General features: G+C 40.9%; 1 protein-coding gene across 1 annotated transcript in view; it reads left to right on the forward strand.

Moving 5' to 3' along the window:
- The first annotated feature begins 6,548 nt into the window (after window positions 1-6,548).
- The window catches only part of CST6 (cystatin E/M), a 36,260-nt gene continuing 28,867 nt past the window's right edge, over window positions 6,549-13,941 (forward strand). Inside the window, exon 1 of the mRNA XM_075188719.1 lies at window positions 6,549-6,826. Within this exon, the coding sequence (XP_075044820.1) occupies window positions 6,599-6,826 (228 nt within the window). The 5' untranslated portion in view covers window positions 6,549-6,598. The remainder of the gene's footprint in view (window positions 6,827-13,941) is intronic.

Genomic DNA, 13,941 nt, shown 5'->3' on the forward strand with positions numbered 1-13,941 from the left:
CTATTCCAGTGTTTTTGTCACAATAAGTATATATTGAGTGCAAATATGGATATTGCTGCACTATATGTATAATGCACCAACATGGGAATGGTAATGAATTCTGAGATACATAAACACACACACACCCACATGATTAAGATATACACAGGAAGGAATTAGTAATACAAGATACTCTGGAACCATCTCCCCCGTTCTTTTAGGCTGTCACCTAGTCTGTCAAACTTTAAACGCTCCCTCAAAACCCATCTGTTCAGGTTAGTCTATCCCTCCTCTACCTAACTCTGCTCTCTTACAACCCTCTTCTCTATCTTCGTATGCAAACCTTTCTATACCATGCCCCCTCCTACCAGGGCCAGCTTAACAACAGTATGGGCCCCCGGGCACAGTAGTGCACCGGGGTCCTTATATATAAATATATAAGTAAAAAAAAAAGAAAAAAGGATATATATATATATATATATATATATATATATATATATAAAATTAGTCACTTTTTTTCTTTTTTTTTTTTCAAATCCCCCTCTTAACTTAAATATTGACAGTAGTCCCTGGGCGCATACACAAAAGTAGCATGAAAAATATACATTTATTGAAATGACCAAGAGGAAAAAATGAGTTGCAACTCTATATAATGCTGAACAATATAGTCACAGTAATGGTATACAAAACCTCTTGGGTAAAGTGACATAAACAGCAAGCATAAAAATGCACAATCGAGGCAATGTTCAGAATTGCCTCTGTTTATCATACTTTGTATGACATATTTGCCTGCTAGCACCCCCAGTGCTTGCTTTATTGATTGCTAGCTCGATTTATCAATGCAACTCATTTTTTCCTCTTGGTCATTTCAATAAATGTGTATTTTTCATGACACTTTTGTGTATGTAGCCAGGGACTACTATCAATATTTATTGTAACCGAGGGTTGAGCTACACCCCTTTGTCCCTCTCCTTCCTGTCCCCCGGTCCCAAGAGGCTGCAGATCATTCACACAACACTAGAGCACTGAACTAAACATCCACCCCCTCCTAACTTAACTTTCAATCGCGTTGCTTCGAATCCTCTTCTGTACTTCATCACTGTGCGCCTCCATGCTGTGCTCACAATGAATGTCGGGTGTGATGACGTCATCGCGCCCGACATTCACTGCGAGCGCATCACGGAAGAGAGGCCCAGGGAGTGAGCCGGATCGTCACCTGACCTGAACGGTCAGGTGACCGCAAAAGGTAAGTTGTTTTTTTTTTGTTTTTTTTTCTTTACAGGATTTTTTACAGCAGACCTGCCAGGGCCCCCTTTCCCCCTGGGCCCCCAGGCAACTGCCCATCGTGCCCAATGGGAAAGACGGCCCTGCCTCCTACTTACTCCTGTGCTTCTTTCCCCTCGGTGTTCTCGTCCCTCACCCCATCTTGCCACTTTGTGTCTCCTGTCAGTCTGCTGTCACCTTTAGATAGTAAGCTCCCTTGAGCAGGGCCCTCTTTTTTTGTGTCCTCCTCCTCCTGTTTACCACTTTACTCCTGCCCCCATCTTTCCTCTTCTCTAGTGCCTCCTCTTCTCTATCTCTGCCATGATCCTGTAAGTGGTGCCCACTCTACTGGGCACAGGCGCAACCGCTTTCATTTTGCACCTCCCTCCTTCACTTCCCTCTCTATCAGTACACTGGAAGTCACTTTTACCTTTTTGCCCTGAGCACCTTTCTCTGCCTCTTTAGCAATTATTTATATTTATTGCATGTTGCTTCTACTGCACTTTGTTTTTGTACTACTCTGTATGCCATTTATCGATACCCTGTACTGTTATCCCATACCCTATGTACGGCACTGTGGACCCTTTGTGGTGCCTCATAATTAAAAGATAATAATAATAATTGTGCCTGAACACAGATTGTCATCTATGTTGAAATTTTATTATATGTACCGTGTGTAAGATTATGCTATTGAAGTTATATTATTACATTGTTGTACAAGTAAAGATTCTATTTCATACATATATTTATGCGTTGTGGTTATTAATTTATAATGTCTTGATACAGGAGATATTGTATATAGAACTTTTTGAGCAAATTAGGTTTAAAGGATGGAAGAAGGCGTATCATAAAAGGGAAAGTGTAAAAGCATGTGGTTATGTAACAAATGTATCCAGGAACAGAATACGGAGATAGCGTGTGCAATTGAGGCAGAAACACAGGGTCTTTTAAACCTATGAAAGTGTGGAATTAAACCTCATTACTACCTCTTGCTCTGTGTGAAACATACGTCCGACATTTACATAATCGACATTTATATGGGTGATATCATAATATGGACAAGGTTGGAAAGTTGACAATAATGTCTTCAACAGCATTATTAGGTTGATAATTTGAATGTAGACAGTATTATAAGGCCAACAATTGAAATGTAGACAGTTATTATTAGGATGACAATTCAAATGTAGACAGTACTATTAGATTGACAATAATATCCATAACCTTATCCCTAACCCTACCAATATACTACTTTTGAATTTAAATTGTAGACATAATATTATCTACATTCAAATTGTCAACCTAATAATACTGTCGACATTCAAATTGTCGACATAATGATACTTTCGACATTTGAGTTGTTCCACCTAATAGTACTGTTGACATTTGAATTGTCTACCTAATGTTGACAACTTTCTGAATGTCAACCAAATGAATGTCTAGCCGTCCACAGCATACCTTTGGAAATGTGAGGATGAGAAGTAAAGATGATGTTTTAGACATAGAAATTGAGGATGCTATTTTGGAACTTGTTAATGTGCAACAGGATGAGAGGGATTTCTGTGGATCTGCAAATGTTGCAATGTGTTGTACTTGAACAAGATAATGAGGAGAATGATTAATGTGTCCAAGTAAGTCAATCACCAGTGGTACCACCTCAGTCAGCAACCTGTGGTACCATAAGTTCATTATCATGCCTGGGCAAACAACCAAAAAAATCCACCTCTTGCGTTTGGAAATAAGATATTACATCCCTTCAACAAAGTAGTGCTAGCGCACAATGCCAGGTCATTCACAGCACCCTGTCTTTTGACCACTTACTAGTACAGATGTGATGCTGCCCCTCACACAATTGCTTTCAGATTGAAAACTTGGTATTTTAAACGCAAAAAAATTATATTTATATTTTATTTTTTATTTTTTTTGGGGGGGGGGGGGGGGTATGCTACTCACAGCCAAACAGCACCCTGTTTTTTGTCCACTAAATAGTTCAGATGTCACTGATACTGACCGCTGCACAACTGCCTTCAGAAAGAAACACTTTTATTTTAAGAGCAAGAAACAACATTTTTGTCCTCTCCTAATTAGTTTACTAATATACTATTACAACCAGTAATCACTGCTTGTCTACATTTAACTCTCTCACACCCAATTTATCAGAACACAATACCAGCAGACTGATCTCTAAATAAACTCCTAAGATCTATGCAGTAAAATCACCGCTATTTTAATATACATTACCTCTTTTACTCTGTCCAACCCTCTACAATCCACTTTAGGAGCACAAAATTTCAGCAAACGTCCTACCCAGATGCTATCACGTCTAAAATGGCAGCTAAGAACAGGGGGCAGGGCTAGATATAAAAGATAATGATCCAAAATTTGCATGATCCATCATTTTCCTGGAAATTATGTTTTACCTTGTTTTCAAATCGAAATCATAACTTAACATTATCCCAAAATTCGGATCTGTCGGATTTCTCCGAATCCAAACCGCTCATCTCTGTTTAGAATATTGAGTCATTATTGATCAACCTATAGTCTATAGTTTCTTATAAGCATTTGCTGGCATTTAGGACCTATAATGCGAGAGAGGATACCTGAGTATCCTGGGAGATACCTGGGAGACAAGTGCCCAGGTACCTGTAAAAAGTGTAGCTCACCTGGACAGCTAGAGAGAGACAAGGTAACAGAGTGAGAGGTTTAGAGACAGAGGGACAATCCCCGAGGCCAGTGAATGTCAGCTCAGATGTATAACTGTGTGCATAGGTGCCAGCTCTGGGGGGTGATGTTTGCTTGACCCCAAACTTTTGTGCTGCCATTAACCATGACTATGCATAGCATTTTTGTCTTATGGGGAGGGGGGTAACAAGAGGAACCCCAATCATTCCTATGCCTGTTACTCACTGTCAATTGCATTTGATACCTACAACCAAGTAATGTGCTAGACGAGTAAATAAGAGAATGTAACATAGTTGATGCGGTTGAAAAAAAGACATCAGTCCATCAAGTTTAACCTATTTTGGATCTCCGGTGATCCCTCACTTATATTTGAAATTGATCCAGAGTAAGCAACCGCCAATCTGTTTCAATTGTGAAAATCCCCCCAGACCCAATATTGCAGTCCTATTTTTACTCTATATCCACTACTATTCTTCATTTTAATTAACAGTCGTATCCCTGAATACACTTTTCCGCTAAAAATTGTCTAACCCTTTCTTAAACATATCTATTGAATCTGCCATCACAATCTTCCCTGGCAGTGAATTCCATATCTTGACTGCCCTTACTGCAAAGAACCCTTTCCTTTGCTGGTTGTGAAATTTCCTCTCCTCTAACCTTAGGGGGTGACCGCGTGTCCTGTGTATAGTCCTTGGGGTAAAAAGTTCCCATGAAAGTTCTCTGTATTGACCCTTAATGTATTTGTACATAGTAATCATATCTCCTCTTAGACACTTCTTTTCTAAGGTAAACATGCCTAAACTGGCTAACCTTTCCTCATAACTTAATGACTCCATACCCTTTATCCATTTTGTCCCCCTTCTCTGAACCCTTTCTAGTTCCAAATTATCTTTTTTATAGAGTGGTCCCCAGAACTGTACTGCATATTCAAGATGAGGTCTTACCAACGATTTATACAGTGGCAAAATAACACTGTCTTCCCTTACATCTATACCCATTTTTATGCATTCCAATACATTATTTGCCCTTGCAGCTGCTGTTTGACATTAATAATTATTGCTAAGTCTACTGTCTACGAGCACTCCCAAATCCTTTTCCATTATAGAATCTCCTAAATTAATTCCATTTAATTTATAGATTGCGTTCTTGTTTTTGATCCTCAAATGCATAACCTTAAATTTATCTATGTTAAACTTCATATTCCATTTAGTCGCCCAATCCTCCAGTTTATTTAAGTCCCTCTGTAGAGATCGCTACATCTTGCTCTGAGTTTATTACCTTACAGCGTTTAGTGTCATCTGCAAAAATAGAAACTTTACTCTCTAAACCATCACCTAGGTCATTAATAAATATATTAAAAAGGAGTGGCCCCAGCACGGAACCTTGAGGTACTCCACTTAAGACTTTTGACCAATTAGAAAATGTTCCATTTATCACAACTCTCTGTTCCCTATTCTCTAACCAGTGTTGTTTCCTAGACCCAATTGCCTTATTTTGTAAACCAACCTCTTGTGTGGCACTGTATCAAAGGCCTTTGCAAAATCTAAGTAGACCACATCTACTGTGCTGCCCTGGTCTAAGTTCCCACTAACTTCCTTGTATAAACTAATTACATTAGTTTGACATGACATATCCCTCAGAAATCCATGCTGATTCCCACTAATAATCTTATTGCTATCCTGAATGCTATCCCTTAATACCTTCCAGTAGTTTCCCCACTATTGATGTCAGGCTTACAGGTCTATAATTCCCTGGTTGTGATCTCATCCCCTTTTTAAACAACGGCACCACATCTGCTATTCGCCAATCCCTTGGTACTGAGCCCGATGGGATTGAATCTATGAAAATTAAGAATAGCAGTCTAGTTATTTCTGAGTTTAGCTCCACAAAAACCCTTGGGTGTACGCCATCTGGACCTGGTGCTTTATTTATCTTAATATTCTTCAGTCGCCTTTGGACTTCTTCTTTGTCAACTAAGTATTAATTAATGGTACGGTTTAATTTCCAGTTTTATGTATTATTCCTACAATTTGTTCCTCTCTAGTAAATACTGAAGAAAAGAAAGTGTATAATACCTCTGCTTTTTCCTTAGTATCATTTATCAATTCACCCATCTCACTTCTTAGGGGACCTATATTATCTTTTTAATCTCAGACAGTATGTAGACATACACTACTAACCTGCATACGGTTCTTGTGATTTCAGTATTTAATGCTGTACCAGTGTATTTACTGTTTCAGTGCAACCATTCACTTCTTCTTTTAGTGTTAGTTCAGATTCACCTATTGCATCACTCACTTTGTCTAATCTGTTTACCTGTACTACATCAAGAAACTGTGCCTACTTTCATGATCTCAGTCTTTTTAAAGTATTTCACTGTTGCATTATTAAACAATTTTTGTGTTGGTATACCACACACAGGTATTACCTCAAATGATAAACATGTTGATTTTTATTAAAGCAAACCTTTTAATGACTTGCTTAGAAAAACAGCTATCACACAGCAACCCTTGTTGACAACTCTCATACAATATTTGTTATGAGTAATGTTACCTGCCTTGATCTCATACAGGTGTGCTTAGAGGGTGCGGCTTGGTTTCCAGTATCTCATATATAAGGTGTGGCTACCTTTACTTCAGAGGAACATTTGCAGTGATATCCCACATCATAGGACAATATGATTCTCCCTGTTCTCCTGTGTTTCTTATTGTCCTGTTGTCAATATGTGCATGTTGAGGAGGTGATCAAAGCAGAGAATAGTCCCGGTGTTGGAGGATGGTATAGAATGCCATTGAACTCAAGGAAAGTAGCTAACCTGACAAAGTTTCTAGAGAACTCATATAATGAGAACAGTGACAGTTTGTACTGGTTCAAGATCAAAAAAGTGCTGGATGCTGTTATACAGGTAACTAAATAGTATATTGTCTATTGTTTTGTCTACTTACTAAATTATTTATGTTATTAATTATTATATTGCTTGTATCTGGGCAATGATGACATAGATCTGATACTTGTTAATTAAAATGCCTTTTGTTCCATTACTAGTTGGTATTAGTGATGGTGCTCATTCAACATTATCCCTATTCCATAATCAGGTCTACCAAGTTTCAATTATTTGGTGTATCTTAGTTTGAACTTTTCCCTCCAGAGTAAGGACAGTACAGCCTTATGACTGCAGGAAAATCTCTCTCCTGCAGCCTTCTCTGGATTAGAAAAAAAGAGAAGAAAAAAAAATCCTTGATAAATGGCACACAATATCAAAACACTATAATAATAAGATCTCTCACGAATCACCAATACAATCAGCAGTACTTTATTATCCACAATCATATAAATTACGTGCAACTTTTATAGTAGTAAGATATACAAATAACAGGTAATGTGTAATAAATTCTAGACATAAAACCAATATTAATCTCATGATTTTAGCTACAAACCTAATATACTCATACAATGATTGATCTTAGGTCGGCAATCAAATATATTGCTGATATTTCTCAAAAGGGAGAGGAAATTTTATAACATACAAAGTAAAAATAATAACATAATGCTGTAAATATATATTAATATACATTATTGTAATTTCCTATCCTTGCAAAAAGTTTCCTGAGTAATGTCCAAATCCTGATGGCAGTATAAATAACTAGTTCATTAGTGCAGCGATTACAATATGATTTTCCTATGATTGGTAATCACAAGCCCCATTATCTAGATATACAGTTCACTGGTCTTTAGTTGTCCACGTGTCAAACACCCACCTCGGTTTGACACATGGCTAACTAAACATCTAGTTGGCTGATCTGATTATATATATATATATTGAAAGTACACCATTCACAGGAATCAGACACACAGGTATGATGAACCATTTAGCTGTTTATTAGCAGTTGTCAGGATGGTAAAACAGCTCCACTGCTGGTACAACAGTCATATCCAGTGACAGTACACGAAAATCCCCACCACCTACATCTGGCTAGACATTACTTCCCTGTCTGCTCGCCGGCCACTTACTGGCATTGGTGGTGCCACCCAAACATACAGACAGTGTCTTTATCCTCCACCCCAAGCACTACAACAAATCACAGCAAACCAATCACACCCATGTGGAACACCTGTGTGTGTGCTAAGAGAGGAACCTAGGGAAAACTTAACCCTGTCAGCAGCCTGCTGCTGCAGACTAACTGTATTCCTACCTGTTCCCTTACAGGGAACTGTGGCAAATAGGCCTCTTTGCTACATACCCTTCCCCTTAGCGTCGCCAACCTTGGTGACGCGGACACCAGTTCTCTGAAGGAGAACCACTTTTATCATCTCAAGTGTCCTCTTGACCATTGGAGCCCTTCTGCTCCACGGGAGGTTTCTGTCCTCCATGAGCTCGCCTTAGGACCCTAACGGGGACCTTATCTTCTTTTAAACTGAGAATGCTGTTTCTATACAGCCTGTCCTCTCTCTGTTTCCACACATAGCCCCTTATGTTTCTAAAAGGACGTTTGTGAGCCCCTCCAAATTGTGGCTGTACTGTGACGTTGGGGTAGGTTTTCTGGCACACCGCACAAGACCTACAGAACCTCTTCACTGTTAGGTACACTCCGGGGCAGTAAAACCTGCGCAGAACATGTTATCTTGTTCTCCCTTCCCCCTAAGTGTCCGCCACCCACCAGCTTCCAACACTAGGGGTACATAAACCCTTGGAACCACTAACTGTTCTACTCTTCTTCCCTTCACAGTAGCAATACGAAACAAAACATTTTCTTTAACAACATATGTTGGCACACAGCCTGCCGAGTTGATAGGCTCTGCAACAACACCAGCATTAGCCAACTTAAACGCATGTTGTAAAAGCTCATCATCTCTTTGATCATGTGCAAAGTTCGAAGCAAGTAACAGTTCTGGATAATTAGTCCTCAGTCCAGGCTTGCCTGAACGGTGACGCTTTTGTGGCAGTTTTGCCATGTCCCCCAGGACAGCATTTCGGAATAGCAAGTTCCCACCAACAAGATTTACATGCTGTGAGTTCCCTGGCAGATCCTTTAAGACTGGGCGTCTGACCAGTGTTTCAGTTGCCGGCATGTCCAATAGGACCCGCTCACCGCGAACCTCTTTCTGATCCTGTTTATGGGGTTTGTTGCACTAGGCTTTAAGGTGTCCCAGTTGTCCACACCTAAAACACCTTCTGTTCCACAACTTCACAGCTGGACCTTGGGCAATAGCAACACCACAAAGCATCCCTGACTGGACAGCGCTATGAGGTTCTACGGACATGACAGCGCCATGCGATACCACAGGCTGAACAGTGCTGGGAGTGACCTCGGGCTGAACAGTGCTGGGAGCGACCTCGGGCTGAACAGCGACATGACAGCGCTTTGAGGTTCCATGGACATGACAGCGCTATGAGGTTCCACGGACATGACAGCGCCATGCGATACCACAGGCTGAACAGTGCTGGGAGTGACCTCATGCTGTACAGTGCTGGGAGTGATCTCGGGCTGTACAGTGACAAGTTCTTGTTTCAGCGCAGCAATATTTGTCTTTCTCAGCTACTGTCTCTTTAAGAGCTTTCACTGCTTTTCCTATTTCCTCACTCTCTGCTTCTATCTCCTTAAGAGCTGCAACTCCCCTTTCTTTTGCTTCACAAAACTCTTGTAATTCTCTTCTCAGGGAATCAGAAACAGTCTCTTGGATTTTTAGCTTTTCAGCACAATGCTGCTCTGAGTCCCTCAACTCTTTCTTCAGCCAGGAGATTTCTTATCTAAAAGTTCTCTCCCTGCGATCATACTCTGCCATGCCTACATAGTTTGACAAAGGTAACACCAGGCTTGCGCAGAAAGTATGAGATTCTTCAACGTTTTTCCCATTCTGCAAACTACTATGCATTTTTTTTAATGTCACCCTGCTGGGAATCCATTCCAGTCCCACCTGTTTGTACACTTTCTTTCTGACACAATTTATTCTTTTTCCTGCCCATCTTGACTGGAGTAAGAAAATTTAGGCTGGCAGCAAATTACTCCTCTTGAATTCTATTTGCAGTTGTTTTAAAACATCAAACGTTTTTTTTTTTAAACACATCCAGCACTTTACACAGACAATTAGTAAAACAGGTGCTTTAGCCTGCACACACAAACAGCATACTTCTGAGGACCACACCCAACACACAGTTCAGAGAACAAACAGGGTGCGACACTACAATGACCAGCAGTGTTTTAAGATCTGCTTTCTTTTGCAACAAAACAGCTGCTAATCAGTTGCCAATCCAAAGGTTTGTCTCTTCACAGCAACACAATGGAAACAAAGCATTACAACAGTTTGGTGGATTGTAGTGGTCTTTAACAGACTCCACTCACCACCTTTGTGTCTGGAAGCTGGGAGGACAGCTGTGTCTTAGCTGTCCTACAGATCCTACAATGACACCACTTGTGAGAAAGTACACCATTCACAGGAATCGGACACAGGTATGCTGAACCATTTAGCTGTTTATTAGCAGTTTTCAGGATGGTAAAACAGCTCCAATGCTGGTACAGCAGTCATATCCAGTAACAGTACATGAAAATCCCCACCACCTACATCTGGCTAGACATTACTTCCCTGTCTACTTCCCGACCACTTACTGGCATTGGTGGTGCCACCCACACATACCGACAGTGTCTTTATCCTCCACCCCAAGCACTACAACAAATCACAGCAAACCAATCACACCCATGTGGAACACCTGTGTGTGTGCTAAGAGAGGAACCTAGGGAAAACTTATCCCTGTCTGCAGCCTGCTGCTGCAGACTAACTGTATTCCTACCTGTTTCCTTACAGGGAACTGTGGCAAATAGGCCTTTTTGCTACAATATACATATGTATGTATGTGTGTATATATTAGAGATGAGCGGGCTCGGATTTCGGTAATCCGAGCCCACCCGAACAGTGCGGATCCGACGGGATCCGAGCACTGTTTGGGTACTTTCGGCCTCCCAAGGAATGCAAAACGAGGCCATGACATCCAAGTCTCGCGTCGGATCTCGCGAGACTCGGATCTCATAAATGCTCCGCTCGCGGCCGCCATCTTCATTCTCCCTGTGGTTACTGAAGAGGGAGGTTGATGTGCTCTGTCCTGCTGAGTGATTACTTTAGTCAAGTGGTGCTTTGTCCTGCTGAGTCCATTAGTACTTTGTCCAGTGCTCTGTCCTGCTGATTCCAGTGGTGCTTTGGCCAGTGTCTGTGCTGCTGAGTCCAGTGGTGCTTTTGTCCTGTATTTGTTTCTGATAAGTCCATAGCAATTTGTTAATTAGCCAAAAATCTTTAATTTTTTTTTAAAAAAATACAAAAAAAATACCAAAATTTTTTTTTTTTTAAAAAAAAATATAAGAAAATTATTGAAAAAGTATAAAAAATATTATAGAGCAATATATTCTTGCAGTCCCAAAAAAAGAGGAACTGCCATTTCTATTACTACGTTCATTGTTTGTGCAGTCCCAAAAAAGAGGAACTGCCATTTCTATTACTACGTTCATTGTTTGTGCAGTCCCAAAAAAGAGGAACTGCCATTTCTATTACTACGTTCATTGTTTGTGCAGTCCCAAAAAAGAGGAACTGCAATTTCTATTACTACGTTCATTGTTTGTGCAGTCCCAAGTTACCTGAGTTGTCCCCTCTCCAGTGTTTACTCCAAAAGAGTTTTTAGTGCAGCGGGGAACCTGGTCAGTGAGCGGCGAAGGAGGTTGCTTCTGCAGAACATTGAAAAAATGATGTTCATAAAAATGATTTATCAATTCCTCAATCAAGTACAGCACTGGCCTCCAGATACTACAGAGGGACCTGTGGTTGTGGAGTCCAGCGGGGACGAATTGATAATGTGTGAGGATGAGGAAGTACACACTGAAGGGGGAGAGGAATCAGAGGATGAGGATGAGGACGACATCTTGCCTCAGTAGAGCCAGTTTAGTTTGTACAGGGAGAGATGAATAGCTTTTTTGGTGTGGTTTCAGCCACAGTTGTTTGGTAGGCCCTTTCGCTGAAATGATTGGTTTGTTAAAGTGTGCATGTCCTATTTCAACAACATAAGGGTGGGTGGGAGGGTCCAAGGACAATTCCATCTTGAACCTTTTATGGCCTTATGTGACTGTCCAACAGTAGTTTGCCATGAGCACAAAGTACGACAGTAGTCATCCTATGGCAACTCGGATAACTGCGGCCTTAACAGCTATGTTGGTGTTAGACGTGCATCCGGTGTCCGCCATCTGTGCAGTGGAATTCAGACCAGTTGGAGGAGGTAGGAGCAGCCATCTGTGCAGTGGAATTTAGACCAGTTGGAGGAGGTATTGTGGCCCCGGTACCAAATTGGGTACCGGGGCCACTCCACTACGCAGTCCAGATAGATGCGTATCATATATTAAAATACATTCAGTGTTGGGGCCAAATCCAAAAATAATTAAAATGCACTGTCATGATCGAAAACAAAAGGTATTGACGCGCTAGAACTCCACCCTCTATATGCTGCAGAGGATGGAGGAGCAGCCATATGTGCAGTGGAATTGAGACCAGTTGGAGGAGGTATTGTGGCCCCGGTACCAAATTGGGTAACGGGGCCACTCCACTACGCAGTCCAGATAGATGCGTATCATATATTAAAATACGTTGACTGTTGCTGCCAAACCAAAATTTTATGAAAATGACCTGTCATCGTCGAAAACAAGAGGTAGTGACGCGCTCGAACTACACCCTCTATATGCTGCAGAGGATGTAGGAGCAGCCATATGTGCAGTGGAATTGAGACCAGTTGGAGGAGGTATTGTGACCCCGGTACTAAATTGGGTACCGGGGCCACTCCACTACGCAGTCCAGAAAGCTACCTCGGTGCAACGTTTTGGACTAAAAACAATATTGTGAGGTGTGAGGTGTTCAGAATAGACTGGAAATTAGTGGAAATGATTGTTATCGAATGTTATTGAGGTTAATAATAGCGTAGGAGTGTAAAAAAACTCGATTTTAGCGCTTTTTATGCTTTTTTAAAAATAAATCAGAACCCAAAACCCTAAATCAGAACCAAAACCTTTCGTCAGGTGTTTTTGCAAAACAAATCAGAACCCAAAACTTCAAGCTAATCAGAACCCAAAACACCAAAAGTGGCCGGTGCACACCCATAGTATATATATATATATATATATATATATATATATTTTTTAGATCATTATGTACCTACAAGACCAGTACTATATATCTACAGTCATAGCCAAAAGTTTTGAGAACTATTATTATTATTAGCCTTTATTTATAGAGGGCCACAAAGTTTCCGCAGTGCCGTGCAGAGACAGACATAAGTCCAAACACAGTAGATACAGTACCGAACCTTAAGCAAATACTACCAGGACTTCACACACTTCAAACATAGCTTGCATAGTGATGTAGGAGTAGAAGAATAGGTAGAGAAACAAGAGGGAAGAGGGTTCTGCTCATAAGAGCTTACATCCTAGAGGGAGGGTAAACAGACAGGATGCACAAAGGGAGTTAGAGGAGGGGATCAAGCGCAAGAGAGGGGAAGAGAGAGGGGAAGGTATTCAAGTATGTTTAGAAGATTAGATGGATAGCTGGTAGGCTTTGAGGAAAAGATGAGTTTTGAGTACCTGTTTGAAGTAGCCCAAATTAGGGGACAGTCGGAGGGAGCGAGGGCGGTAGTTCCAATGAAGAGGGGCAGCCTGGGAGAAGTCTTGGACTCTGGAGTGGGATGAGGTGATCAGGGTGGAGGAAAAGCACGGTCATTGGCCGACCACAGGGAGCGGGATGGAGTGTGAATGAAGAGGAGGTTAGAGATGTAAGGGGCAGCGGAGTGGGAGAGGGCCTTGTAGGTGAGAATGATACACACAAAGTTTGCTGCTTCAGTGTTTTTAGATGTTTTTGTCAGATGTGTTACTATGGTATACTAAAGTAAAATTACAAGCATTTCATAAGTGTCAAAGGCTTTTATTGACAATTACATTAAGTTTATGCAAAGAGTCAATATTTGCAATGTTGACCCTTCTTTTTGAAGACCTCTGCAAT

This window comes from Mixophyes fleayi, chromosome 10 (genome assembly GCF_038048845.1).
Source record: "Mixophyes fleayi isolate aMixFle1 chromosome 10, aMixFle1.hap1, whole genome shotgun sequence".
Taxonomy (NCBI): Eukaryota; Metazoa; Chordata; class Amphibia; order Anura; family Limnodynastidae; genus Mixophyes; species Mixophyes fleayi.